This window comes from Sinohyriopsis cumingii, chromosome 15 (genome assembly GCF_028554795.1).
Source record: "Sinohyriopsis cumingii isolate HCF-2022 chromosome 15, ASM2855479v2, whole genome shotgun sequence".
In the NCBI taxonomy this organism is placed as follows: Eukaryota; Metazoa; Mollusca; class Bivalvia; order Unionida; family Unionidae; genus Sinohyriopsis; species Sinohyriopsis cumingii.
Window position 1 is genome coordinate 11,778,297 of NC_142975.1, and position 14,340 is coordinate 11,792,636.

At 35.7% G+C, this 14,340-nt stretch overlaps 1 protein-coding gene across 2 annotated transcripts in view; it reads right to left on the reverse strand.

Annotated features, from left to right (window-relative positions):
- LOC149781264 (uncharacterized) overlaps positions 1 to 14,340 on the reverse strand; it is a 111,283-nt gene that overhangs the window by 19,545 nt on the left and 77,398 nt on the right. For both annotated transcript variants that reach the window (XM_089935351.1, XM_089935350.1), the window contains exons 10-11: positions 9,677 to 9,703; positions 1,189 to 2,280 (exon numbers count right to left, since the gene is read on the reverse strand). In XM_089935351.1, coding sequence (XP_089791477.1) covers positions 1,189 to 2,280; positions 9,677 to 9,703 — 1,119 coding nt within the window. The remainder of the gene's footprint in view (positions 1 to 1,188; positions 2,281 to 9,676; positions 9,704 to 14,340) is intronic.

Below are 14,340 nucleotides of genomic sequence, written 5' to 3' on the forward strand. Positions count from 1 at the left end.
TAAAAGCTCTATCACAAGTCCAAAAGTATAATATTTCCATCAATGAATTCCAGTGTTCTGAACAAATTCCAATCTTAAATGTGCTGATGTACCAATAGCCTGTTCTGTGCTGATGTGCTAACAGTCTTGCTGTGTCCCAGTGATATAATCAACAATGTCATAAATGAAATCACAATAATCCCCAAATATTGGTTTGGTCCACAAGGTCAGTGAGCACTTTGTAATTCCATTTAATTTAATAAAATAAATCATCTCAAATTATAACTGAACACAGCAGCACAATCCTGGTTATACAGTACCAAGTATGTGTAGATACCCCCAAGATGGCACACAAATCAAAGGTAATACAACAATGAGTATAAAAAAAAATACAAAGTCAAAACTTGATCCAAAACTCATTCTTTAAAAAGTCGAAGATCTTCTCAGCTGGAACATCAACAAAGAATGCATCCTAGGACAAAGGTGCACCCCAGGGTAAAAATGTTGTCTGTAGTAGTAAACTCTTATGACATACAGGGCATGTAGATCATACCCCAAATCTGTGTTTCTGATGAGGTTAATACACATTTTTATTAACCTCTGTTTGCAGCCAATATCCGTTTGCTAGGTCAATAAAACATACAATATATAACATCATTTGCATGTTTTCACTCAATCTGCACAAAGGTGTCAGAAATGGGAAAAGAAAGGAGCATTTATAATGAGTACGCTCATGTACATTTAAATTTTAACTTATATACATGTAACAATATTCTTCAATGATTCTGTCTGATATTTTTAATTACTTGGTGAACCAACATAGATATTTTCAGTTCATAATCTTGTTTTCATATAATAAGTATATATCTTCATTTAACCTGTTTTTATCTTTCTTAATTCATCCATTTTTTTTTCAAACTACATCTAGGCATTGTTTAATGCCAAAATGTTGATATGTGGAAGTGGTTTTCTTCCAATTTAACAAACTATATCAGCAATATAACCTTGACAAATGTAGCACTGTTAGCTGAGAGTGATTTTCCATGTCAGAATGTTATCAGTGACATAAACAGAAGATTTAAATTTCTTGGTTTGATTTTAACAAAATGCCATCTGAAAATCTTACTATATTTTAGTCTTTAAGAAGCTAGTAATAACAAGAGAATGTAAGTATTATTCATTCATGTATGCATGGGAAGCAGAACCTACCTGCTGAAGATGATATCGATCTGTTCAAAAAATATCTGAATGGTGAGCTGTTGCTAGCACTGGTCAGAGAAAGTGGCATGGTTGAATACTGAGGACTTTGTGGATGGCCTTCTTCACTGTGTATTCTGGGTTCCTCATTTGGTATTCTGGAATCCTCACTGCATGTTCTGCTTTCTTGATTTGGTGTTCCAAGATGTATACCTCTGTTTGCAGTGATAATGAGTGGAAGTAATCTTGTAAACTCTTTTGCTTGTATTTTACTGATATTATCATCTGTCCTCTTATCTACATCACCTGTACATATTGCTTGAGGGACTGTATTTTGTGCAATATCTTCATACCCAGAAAGAGTTTGTGCATCAGTTAAGCTGTCATTATATGCAAGACCATCTCTAGGGTAACTCCAACAGTGACTGTTTTCCACAGGAGAACCTCTTTCACCAAAGTAATCAGGATATCCTATATCCGTTCCTAGGAAAATCCTTTTTCTCCCATCTAAATTCTTATCCATCACATGACTTGAGGAACAGGGATTGTTTGAATCTGATGAAAAAAGAATACTAGAAGGCGGGTCTGTAACTTCAGCATGTACAATATTTTGGTTTTCATTCACTATGTCCCTACCTTTATTTTGATTATCAGTTTTACGATATCGAATTTGAACTGCATTAGAACCAGTCTGCAAATCTCCAAGATCTTTTCCAAGGTTATTACTTGGTTCCATTTGTTCTGCTGGGTTTTCTTGCCTATTTCTTATATCCATGTTCTCATTTTGATGAGTTCCCTCCCTTGGTTCTGTCAAATATTCAGGACTTTTATTGTTTGATAATGCAGACTGCTTCCTTTCATTTATGTATCCATGAGCACCTAAATCATTGCTGGATTCTGATGATTTAGGAGAATCCATGTCGTCTGCAACTTTATGGTTGTCAAAGTGATGATGACTACCAGATACCGACTGCTGTCTATTATATCCATTAGACTGCTGAATATTTGTCTCAGGAATGTTGTTTATAAGATGTGAGGATTCACTCTCTCCCTGATACTCTGTTGCAGGTCCCTGGTTAGCAACAGCAATGGTTGGAAATGGACCTGAATCAAGAAAAGATTTTCAGAATGTACTTTTTAGTGAACAAAGCTAATTTTAATTAATTACCTGTTACCACTGCACAGATTACCTTTTCCATGACACCAAATCCATTCCAAGTGAAATACTGCTTCCAATTAATAATTGACGACACAGAATTGTTGTTGTTTTGCAGGATTGAACACAATTTTTCAGCACAAGATAGGCCATGCATGGTGGCCAGTATAAATGGTGGAGGAAGAACCGGAGAAAACCTCGGAAAGAACCGAAGAACATGATCCCAATTTGACCCCATAGTTGAAGCCAACATACAGAATACATTCCTCTTTTGACTTGGACAACAGGATATCCAAACTGGTTGGGATGAGGTAACTTCCTCATTATTAACAGGTATGCATCACACAGTTAACATTTTACGATCCCCCACTACATTTCAATAGCAGTAATACATTACCTATTCCTATTGCTTTGCTGAATTTTCATTATGAGTGAGACTGATGGCCTAAAAAAAATGGTTACAAGAAAAAAATACACTTATCCTTATGTTAGGAGAGTTCACTACTGTAGGCTGGCAGAATAATTTGTTGTGCTGTAGCGATTGGAACTGACTTGCAAATGACTTTATTTTGTGGGACCTTGGGTGACTGAGTTGTCTAAGGCAACAGATCACTGACATCACACCTCTGTGTGCGTGGGTTTGAATCTTGGGCTCAACCTGCATAAGAATGTAGGAAAGCTTGCCAGTAGCTTCCCTTAGGTTTGTGATTCTTCCTCCACCTCTTTTAACTGGCCACAATGTATCATGTGCTGAAAATGGCATTAAATCCATATCAACTTTACTCTGGTGTTTCCAAAGATCAAAGGTAATTGGACACAAATTTAGTGACTTCCAGAAGGCTGTTCTTATAGCTCTGTTAAAAGAGGAACTATTTTAAGCTGGCTGAAGATGCAGCAATAGCCTACTCTTCTAAAATTCTCAAGAAAGTAGTTCCCTCTCAGTGAGTGAATACTAAGCTCTCTTAACAGTGAGTACAATTGGAGGAGTGCTTGTAAGTTAGAAAGAGAGAATCCTGACCCTTCCTTCTCCCTATCTCCCTATAAAGTAAGCTAAACAAAACATTATGGCCCTAACTGGGCAAAATAGTTTCTTGATCATCTGCAGAATTTGTGGATTGTTGTGCAAGAGACAGCAGGTAATTCTGTGTGGTAATTTCCTGGGCTCATCCATCAACAAGTTGTGTAGTTTGTTGAATGACAGCAACTGGATCCAAAGAGGGGTTTTAAGGATGAGTTGAGACCTGATGATCCTTACTTAGTGGAGAGCCTGTGGAAATATTTTTAAAGCTCTGAAGACATAAGTGTACAAATGATCCCAATTCTGCCTGCCAGTATCCAGCACCATGGCTATCTGATCTGGTACAGAAGAAACAAAAAATGAATTTGTTCAGTTTCACACTGAAAAGGTCAGCTAATAGTTTCTCCCAGAAGTGGAAAAGCACCTTTGCTATTGACTGGTGCAGAGACCATTACATAAGGACTGCCATTGGCTATCATTTTCCATCAGCCTAGAATATGGCACATTTTGAAAGTGACTTGTCCAAGGCTGCTGATTGAAGGAGGTTCTAACCTCCACAGAAAACTTGCTGCCTTAGGAATACTACTACTGACATGTTGTCCTAGGCAAACATGATGCCTTGTGAGTATTGCATATCTCTTTAAGGCTAGAAACATCTTCCACATTTCTGGATGAAGCTTCTTTTTCTCCCAAGACTTAAGTCCTTGAAGTGAGTATTGCATCCTAGATTGGATGCATATGTGCAGAAAGGAGTTTGGAACTTGCAAGGGTAAAAGTGAAGTCTCACATGGGAAATATGATTCACAACTACATACACTTCTTTGGAGAGACAACTAAATATCAGTTAAACAATTAAATCTTAGTCACAATACCCATAATGAGGGTCGAAAAAGGAGCAATCATGTCTGGTAGCCCTCCCATCATTGGTGAGGAAGTTATCAACATGTACATGAAGACAAGTCATCTGACCTTTCTTGGTGGGATATAAAACCCAGAGAAGTCACTGCTGACCAAGACAGGGATAGGACCTTAAGGAGAATGTGTTTTTTTGTGCATCAACCTTTCATACAAACACGAGAGGGCAGGGTTCCTAATGACATTGTGTAAGTCGCCATTACCCTCATCACCCTCATAAAGGGTCTGGGGGCAAAGGCAAGGCCAAACAGAAATGCCTGAAATTGAAATACCTCATAACTGAGACAAAACTAGAGGCATTTCCAAAGAGGTGGTAAGATGGGAATGTGAAGGTAAATGTCCTGCAGTTCTGTAAAGATTGCCCAGTCATAATGTCCTTATGACTTTCCTGACTGAGGTGATAATATCCACCTTAAAGCATTCTCTCCAATGAAATCTGTTCAAAGTGGAAAGACTGATGATTAGCTGAAACGTTTCCACTTTAAGGGAACAAACAGGGGAATGAATGTGATAGCTTGTGCAAGACAAATGGCTGAAGCACAGATTATTGTGGGAGGAGCAGACCACCCATTCTGCTACATGGTGAATGTTTGTCTTCAGGAAAACTTCTGTGCAAGCTCAAAATAAAAGCAGAGTGCAGATGCTAGAGTAGAACCCAAAAAGACTTCTTACTGGAGATGATCATAGTGTCCTTAGAAACGGAGATATTTGGGAACTAGTCTCAAGGTGGTCCAGACATTCTCCTCCTCCAACACCTGACTCAACAAACAGGAGAAGGTAGGGTGCACAAATGGAAGGGAAAGACCTGCTGTGACTGGCTTTTCTTATCTGACATAACCTGAATAGTCATTATCCTGAACTTGCATCGAGGGTGACCAACCTCTCTGTAATCCTTCTTTGGAGAGTGAGACAGAATTGGAGTTTGTGTCATTCCATAATTGCTAAGAGGGTAGTGGGTAGGAGTGAAATGGGATTATTCCCACTACCTGTTTTACAAGTCAAATGTTATTGCTCATCCTTTCTTGTCAGTCTCTTGGAGGAAAGAGGTAACCTGTCTCCTTTTTGTTTGACCTGAACCCTGTCCCAAAATAGACAATCAAAGCCTGGCTTCCGCTGCTAAATGGGCATAGCCTAGTAGATCAATTCTTGTTTCTGCCTCACATGGAAGAGTTGACTTCACTGAACCAGAAATGGATCCAAACTTCTAATGGGAACTGAGACTGTCATCTTCTGATGATGACGAGGTAGGGTCTTTCCTCTCCCTTCTGTATCTGCAGCAACTTTCTGACAGGTCCCATGCTTGATCTGTTTATAGGCAACATATGACATCTGTACATCTGTGCACAACCAGTGCACAATAGGGAAGTGGTGTGTGCTTAACTTACCCACACCCTGCAACAGTAATCTCTGAAAATAAAAAAATTACAACAAAAATCCAAACAAAACAAGATAAATGGGAACCATAGAAGTGAAGGCAATACTTACCCAAACTCTGGTTATTTAGGATGGGGTTAACAATGGACAGAGGCACTGCCATCTCAACAAAGTGCAAGCACCTTTCAGAAATAGCAAAAACACAAAAAACACTCAAATAATACATGGAATGGGAGAAAAACACTAAATCAACTCATAAAGGTAAATGACCAGCTGCAAAGACATTCAATAACAACAACACAAGCAAATTTCAATGAGCAATCTTGGTATATGTGTTCCTCAAAGCAAGCCACAGGAAATGAGAAGGGTATTCCATATACTAACTCTTACAATTTTCAATTCTGGGCCTACAATTAGTAACTGGAGGAGGGAATATTTAGCTCTGACTGAGTTTAGTTGTAGTTGTAGCTGTTGTAGGGTACAACACCGTTTTTCAGCACACGATAGGCTATACATGGCGGCCAGTATTAATGGTGGAGGAAGAACCCGGGAAAACCCTGGAAAGAACCACTGACTCACGAGAAGCTACTGGCAAGTTTTCTCACATACCCACATTGGCTGAATCTGAGATTCAAACCCATGCAGACAGAGGTGAGATGGCAGTGATCTGAAACGGAGAGCACTTTAGACCACTCGGCCACTCTGGGCCCCAGCTCTGACTGATGACTTAGCATCGTGGAAGAGGTATGAAATAGCAGTAGGTGATGTATTATTCCTATTAAACTCAGTTTTAAGAGTCATCATTGTGACCTACACTGTCCTTTGTCTCCTTCATGTTTCTAATATGAGACAACAAACAAGCCTGCATGAAAACTGGAACAGAATAGTAATTATGGAATTAGCTGAATACTTTAATCTCTTAACAGTCCTTGCCATGACATGATATGCTAGAAAATACCAACTTCAGGCTGAAAGAAGTCAAGTAGTATAGTCTGAAAAATGCTGACACAGAGAGAATTTTAAAGTTTAAAATACAACCACCCAAAATCAAGCTTTAGAAACAATATGTATAGTATTCCCATAATAATGTGTACTTAGGTATACATGTATAATCATGTGTACTCTGTACTTTGATATACATGTATAATCATATGTACTCTGTAATTTGGTATACATGTATCATGTGTACTGTGTACTTTGGTACACATGTATATTCATATGTACTCTGTACATTGGTATACATGTATAATCATGGGTACTCTGTAACTTGGTATACTGTACAATCATATGTGCTCTGTACTTTGGTATACATGTATAATCATGGGTACTCTGTACTTTGGTATACATGTATAACCATGGGTACTCTGTACCTTGGTATATATATATATATAAATATGGGTACTCTGTACCTTGTATACAATCATATATACTCTGTACTTTGGTATATATGTATAATCATAGGTAGTCTGTACTTTGGTATACATGTATAATCATATGTACTCTGTACTTTGGTATACATGTATAAACCATGTGTACTCTGTACATTGGTATACATGTAGAATCATGGGTACTCTGTACCTTGGTATACTGTACAATCACAAGTACTCTGTACTTTGGTATACATGTATAATCATGTGTGCTCTGTACTTTGGCATACATGTAAAACCATGGGTACTCTGTACCTTGGTATATATGTATAATCATGGGTACTCTACACCTAGTGTATAATCATATATACTCTGTACTTTGGTATATATGTATAATCATAGATACTCTGTATTTTGGTATACGTGTATAATCATATGTACTCTGTACTTTGGTATACAGGTATCATCATGGGTACTCTGTACCTTGGTATACTGTAGAATCATATGTACTCTGTACTTGGGGATACATGTATAATCATGTGTACTGTGTACTTTGGTATACATGTATAATCATGGGTACTCTGTACCTTGATATATATGTATAATCATGGGTACTCTGTACCTTGTGTATAATCATATATACTCTGTACTTTGGTATATATGTATAATCATGGGTACTCTGCACTTTGGTATACACGTAAATTATATGTACTCTGTACTTTGGTATACATGTATAATCATATGTACTCTGTACATTGGTATACATGTATAATCATATGTACTCTGTGCTTTGGTATACATATATAATCATGGGTACTCTACCTTGGTATACTGTACAATCATATGTACTATGTACTTTGGTATACATGTATAATCATATGTACTCTGTACTTTGGTATACATGTATAATCATATGTACTCTGTACTTTGGTATACATGTATATTCATATGTACTCTGTACTTTGGTATACATGTATAATCATGGGTACTCTGTACCCTGGTATACTGTACAATCATATGTACTCTGTACTTTGATATACATGTAAAATCATATGTACTCTGTACTTTGGTATACATGTATAATCATATGTACTCTGTAATTTGGTATACATGTATATTCATATGTACTCTGTACTTTGGTATACATGTATAATCATGGGTACTCTGTACCTTGGTATACTGTACAATCATATGTACTCTGTACTTTTGATATACATGTATAATCATATGTACTCTGTACTTTGGTATACATGTATAGTCATATGTACTCTGTAATTTGGTATACATGTATATTCATATGTACTCTGTACTTTGGTATACATGTATAATCATGGGTACTCTGTACCTTGGTATACTGTACAATCATATGTACTCTGTACTTTTGATATACATGTATAATCATATGTACTCTGTACTTTGGTATACATGTATAGTCATATGTACTCTGTAATTTGGTATACATGTATATTCATATGTACTCTGTACTTTGGTATACATGTATAATCATGGGTACTCTGTAACTTGGTATACTGTACAATCATAAGCACTCTGTACTTTGGTATACATGCATAATCATGTGTACTCTGTACTTTGGTATATATGTATAGGCATGGGTACTCTGTACCTTGTGTATAATCATATATACTCTGTACTTTGGTATATATATATAATCATAAGTACTCTGTACTTTGGTATACATGTATAATCATATGTACTCTGTACTTTGGTATACATGTATAATCATATGTACTCTGTACTTTGGTACACATGTATAATCATATGTACTCTGTACTTTGGCATACATGTATAATCATGGGTACTCTGTACCTTGTTATACATGTATAATCATGTGTACTCTGTACTTTGGTATACATGTATAATCATGGGTACTCTGTACCTTGGTATATATGTATAATCATGGGTACTCTTGTACCTTGGTATACATGTATAATCATGGGTACTCTGTACCTTGGTATACATCTTAAATCATGGATACTCTGTTGTATCTTGGTATACATGTAAAATCAAATTTACTCTGTACTTTGGTATACATCTAAAATTATGGGTTCTAGCTGGTGATAAATGATGCAAACTGACCCTCAGTATGACCACCATGGTGGTCATCATGGATGTTTTAACCATTTGTGTGTTGCAATCTGGTGGATGTTATAACTATGTATTTATCTACTAGATGATATAATGATCTATTATAGACAGATGTGTGCACTATAACCAGGTGCATGTTATAATCTTGTGTACATTATAATTAGGCATACATTATAATTTCTGTACATTTTAATAAGGTACATGTTATAATTGTCTGCACATTGTAATTAGTCATGTTATAATCATCAGCACATTGTAATTATCCATGTTATAATCATCAGCATAATGTAATTATCCATATGTTATAATCATCAGCATAATGTAATTATCCACATGTTATAATCATCTGTACTGTAATTGCATTTATTACAGTAGTGTGTACATTGTAATCAGGCACAAGTTATAATTTTGTGTGCATCATGATTAGGTACATATTAAGGACATGTGCACAATGTATTCAGGTACACATGAAAATCAGGTGTACATTATGCTCAGGTGTACACTGTAAATCAGATCCATATTTTACATGGCAAATATGGTGCCTTGTTTATAAAATACTCTTACCTTGAGAAATGCTTGTGTACTGTGAGCCTGAAACATAAGAATAAAAATAATCATTATTTAGATCATGATCTACCAAGACAGCTGTCAAAAGCTAAATGACGACACAAACTACACTCTGAATAAAAGCTAAATGACGACACAAACTACACTCTGAATAAAAGCTAAATGATGACACAAACTACACTCTGAATAAAAGCTAAATGATGACACAAACTACACTCTGAATAAAAGCTAAATGACGACACAAACTACACTCTGAATAAAAGCTAAATGATGACACAAACTACACTCTGAATAAAAGCTAAATGACGACACAAACTACACTCTGAATAAAAGCTAAATGACGACACAAACTACACTCTGAATAATTGTGCAAGGCCATGAACACTATCAAAATGGTGTAGAGGAAATGCTTTTTATTATAAACATGTAATGGAAGAAATATAACTGAAGAAACATTTAATACATTAAAAACTGAAATATTCTTAACTGTGCAAAGAGTTGTATACTCTTACTGACATGCAACTGGAATGTCAGCTTTAAACACGAGGTCTGTGTTGGACAGATCACTCACTTAGCTTACACAATATAACAGTTGACAATTATATTAGGCAGGATTATGTAGTACTGTAACAACAGATCACTCACTTAGCTTACACAATATAACAGTTGACAATTTTATTAGGCAGGAGTATGTAGCACTGTAACAACAGATCACTCACTTAGCTGACACACTATAACAGTTGACGTATTTATTAGGCAGGAGTATGTAGCACTGTAACAACAGATCACTCACTTAGCTGACACACTATAACAGTTGACAATTTTATTAGGCAGGAGTATGTAGCACTGTAATAACAGATCACTCACTTAGCTGACACACTATAACAGTTGACAATTTTATTAGGCAGAGTATGTAGCACTGTAACAACAGATCACTCACTTAGTTGACACACTATAACAGTTGACAATTTTATTAGGCTGGAGTATGTAGCACTGTAACAACAGATCACTCACTTAGCTGACACACTATAACAGTTGACAATTTTATTAGGCAGGAGTATGTAGCACTGTAACAAAAAATCACTCACTTAGCTGACACTATAACAGTTGACAATTTTATTAGGCAGGATTATGAAGTACTGTAACAACAGATCACTTGCTTAGCTTACACAGTATAACAGATGACAAATCTATTAGGCAGGATTATGTAGTACTGTAACAGATCACTCACTTAGCTGACACAATATAACAGTTGACAATTTTATTTGGCTGGATTATGTATTACTGTAACAACAGATCACTCACTTAGCTTACACAATATAACAGTTGACAATTTTATTTGGCAGGATTATGCACCAACCGACAAGAAGCTACTGGCAAGCTTTCTCACATACCCACATTGGCCGAATCTGAGACTTTAACCCACGCAGACAGAGGTGAGATGGCAGTGATCCATAATGGAGAGCACTTAAGACCACTCGGCCACTCGGGATTATGTAGTACTGTAACAACAGATTCTCTTACCTTCCAAACTTCATATCATGTAACTTTTACCAACTTTAGTACGAGAAAAATTATTTTCAAAAGTATGGATAGTAATGCATAATCTTTTGCTCATGATCAAGGTCATTCAAAATCTCAAAAAGTAAATCATGCTTGAATGTATGGTCAACAGAGTCATGATGCTTTCGCACAAATTTAAATTATAATTCACAGATTTAAAATAAAATATGTTTGGCCATGGGCTTGTCTACTTCCAGAAGGAAAGTATATTGAGGTATTTTTAAAAATTAAAAGCTAAAGATACAAAATATGTGTTACAGTTAATTTCTGAATCATAGCAATAACTATATGACATGCCATGATGCAGTATCTTGGTGATCTTGGATGAATATAATGATGAGTAAGACAGGTACATATAAGGGAAAGAACTCTTGCATAGCCCCAAAACTGCATATTTTTCAGTTACTTCAATTATCTTCCTTTAGTGAGATAGGGATGATAAAAACATAATAATTGCATAGTAATTGAATTGAAAACTATTTATAACATGGAACAACACTGAATTGTATTAATCTATGAAAATCTTCCCATAATAAACTCAGTAGAGATCTTGAGGATATAAGCTTATTCACCAAGTTTAAACATAAATCTTAAAAGAAATAGTCACTAAAGTGTTGGCACACTCAGCTAATCAGAGGCTCATGTTGATCTCGCTCATTATTATTCCAAAATCTTGGTGAATTAAGTCTGTTTTACCACGTTACTCAAAATACAGTCTCTAGCATGGTAACAAGTTCAGCCAATCTGATGAAAGATCATCTCATTTTAACATATGTGGATCTTTCTTGGTCATTACTATACTTCTTATCTTGATGGTGACACATTTAAAGTTTTATCAAACTGAATTACAAACACACCTTTGGCCAGTCTCGTGAGAACCATGTTCATCAGGAGTCTAAAGTTGCCATCAGAAGAATAAACATAATACTAAATTTCTGAGCAATAAATAACAAAATGGCAAGATAAAATCTAGGACATGTCATGCACAGTATTTAACTGAAAACAAAAAAAGGCATTAACTCTAACAATTCAAGGCTTTCTTAATCTCACTCACTATAAAAACTCATCCAAGATCTTGTTACAAGATCATATTCCATATCTGATTCAAACTGGACGAGATAAATGGACACCCAGATTGATAACGACTTCAGCCAAATAGACACACGATCATCTTTTATATGTACCTGTCTTACTCATCATTATATTCATCCAAGATCAAGATACTGCAAATGCTTATATTCCATATGTTGATCAAGAACAATCAGAAGCATATATACCAGAGTGGTGACAAGCTCAAACCAAAAGCTGACAAATCACCCATTGATATGAATGGATCTTGCTTATTATCACACATCTAGATGATCAGGTAATATTAACAGATTTATCAAAACTGACTCAATGTAACATCGTTAAAGTTTGCTAGGTCTGCTCGTAAGCAGCTGCCGTATGTTGCCACTGCACTGGCATGACAAATTTAAACTTTTCAATAGGCAATTAACTGACTCTTACCCTACACCACAACATAAAGGTCAAAGTATAAAAAATCGGTTGGGAAGGATCGTCGGATGTTTAGGTGCAACAAACATTAGTCCCAAGGAAACTTCGTTTCATTACCTAATCATCGAAGGTTTCAAACAAAAGCTGTCTTATGATCTCTGTGAGTATGAGCAACTTCTTAATCCATCAGTTGTCTAAAGTGTGAAAAACCTGTTTTCATGCATAATTATACCAACTGCCCTAAAACAATCACTGATGTGTGTTTCAAATATTTAATAAGTAATTTATTTAGGAGCCATTTATACTGATAATGAAATGAAGGTGTTTACATGTGTGTGAGGGATGTATAAATGAGTACATGCACAAAGCTGCAGTTTTCTTTTTTTGATGGGGATGTATTTAAAATATCAGATTGGTTTTATAAGACATTTAATGACAAGCGGTCGGGTACTGATAAAGGTACACACTGTTATTTCTACAAGAAAGATAATACATTTTGACATTAGCATGTACCAAAAGAAAAATATGAGGACACAATACCCTTGTGTGGCACTTTATTAAATTTTGTTATTTTTATTGTTTTTGAGGTCATTCTATGTGTACCTCCCGATTTCCTATCTTCCAAATTTTGCAGACATTGCCTATTAGTAATTACTGCATTATATCTGTCAATTTTCATTTCGCCTCAAAAGAATCCCACATAAATAGAGATATCATAATGTAATCCACAGAAGCCATGTTATATTTTATCACCCCTGAGAAGTGTTGAGACAAAATAAATATCGCAGTACAAACAATTTGCTTCTTCATTAAACAGAATGTTAGGTTTAAACATTAGTAACATAAATTAACAATTTTTTTTTTACCCCTACAATTCTAAAATTAGAAAATAAACCACAACAATAAAATTATTGGCAATTAATTTCAATCCTGAGAATGATCACTGTGAATGCTTTAGCTCTATTCCCAATAAAGAAACATACATAAGTAAACACCTTTCATTCTGTACCATATATGTGAACATTAATTACCATCATTTAACTAAAAGAAGGATAGAAAATACATACCATGCAGCATATGTGTCCTCAAAATACTAATTCAGAATAAATGTTTTATAGTGAACAATGTTAATTGCCTTACGAGTTGACAAGAAGTAAATAGGTGGGATATAACACGAGGGAAAAATAGTTGCCACATATATGATAACAGTGAGACTGCCTATTTAGGCACCTTTAGCTGCAATAGGGCATCCTTTATTCACCAGTCAATTGCTGGTGCTTACATAGCACACTGAAGAATATTATTTCTTTGAATAATGTCAAAGGGCCAGTCTTTACCACAAGGTAACTGCAATGATAGGAATTATACTGGCTTTCTTGCTTGCTTACTTAAGACTAACGTCTAGCAATTGTGTTGTTTGGCCAAAGCTGACCAGATCATGAAGGAGGTAATGTACTGGGGGAAAAAAGATGCATCACAGGGAGAAATGGTGCATCCTTTGAGAATTTCATGCATTTTGGACCCAGACGATCTGTAAATATTTAGTGAAAACAAGGCTTAAAAATTCTGCAAAAACCTCCTCTAACTGGCTTCTGAAAAGT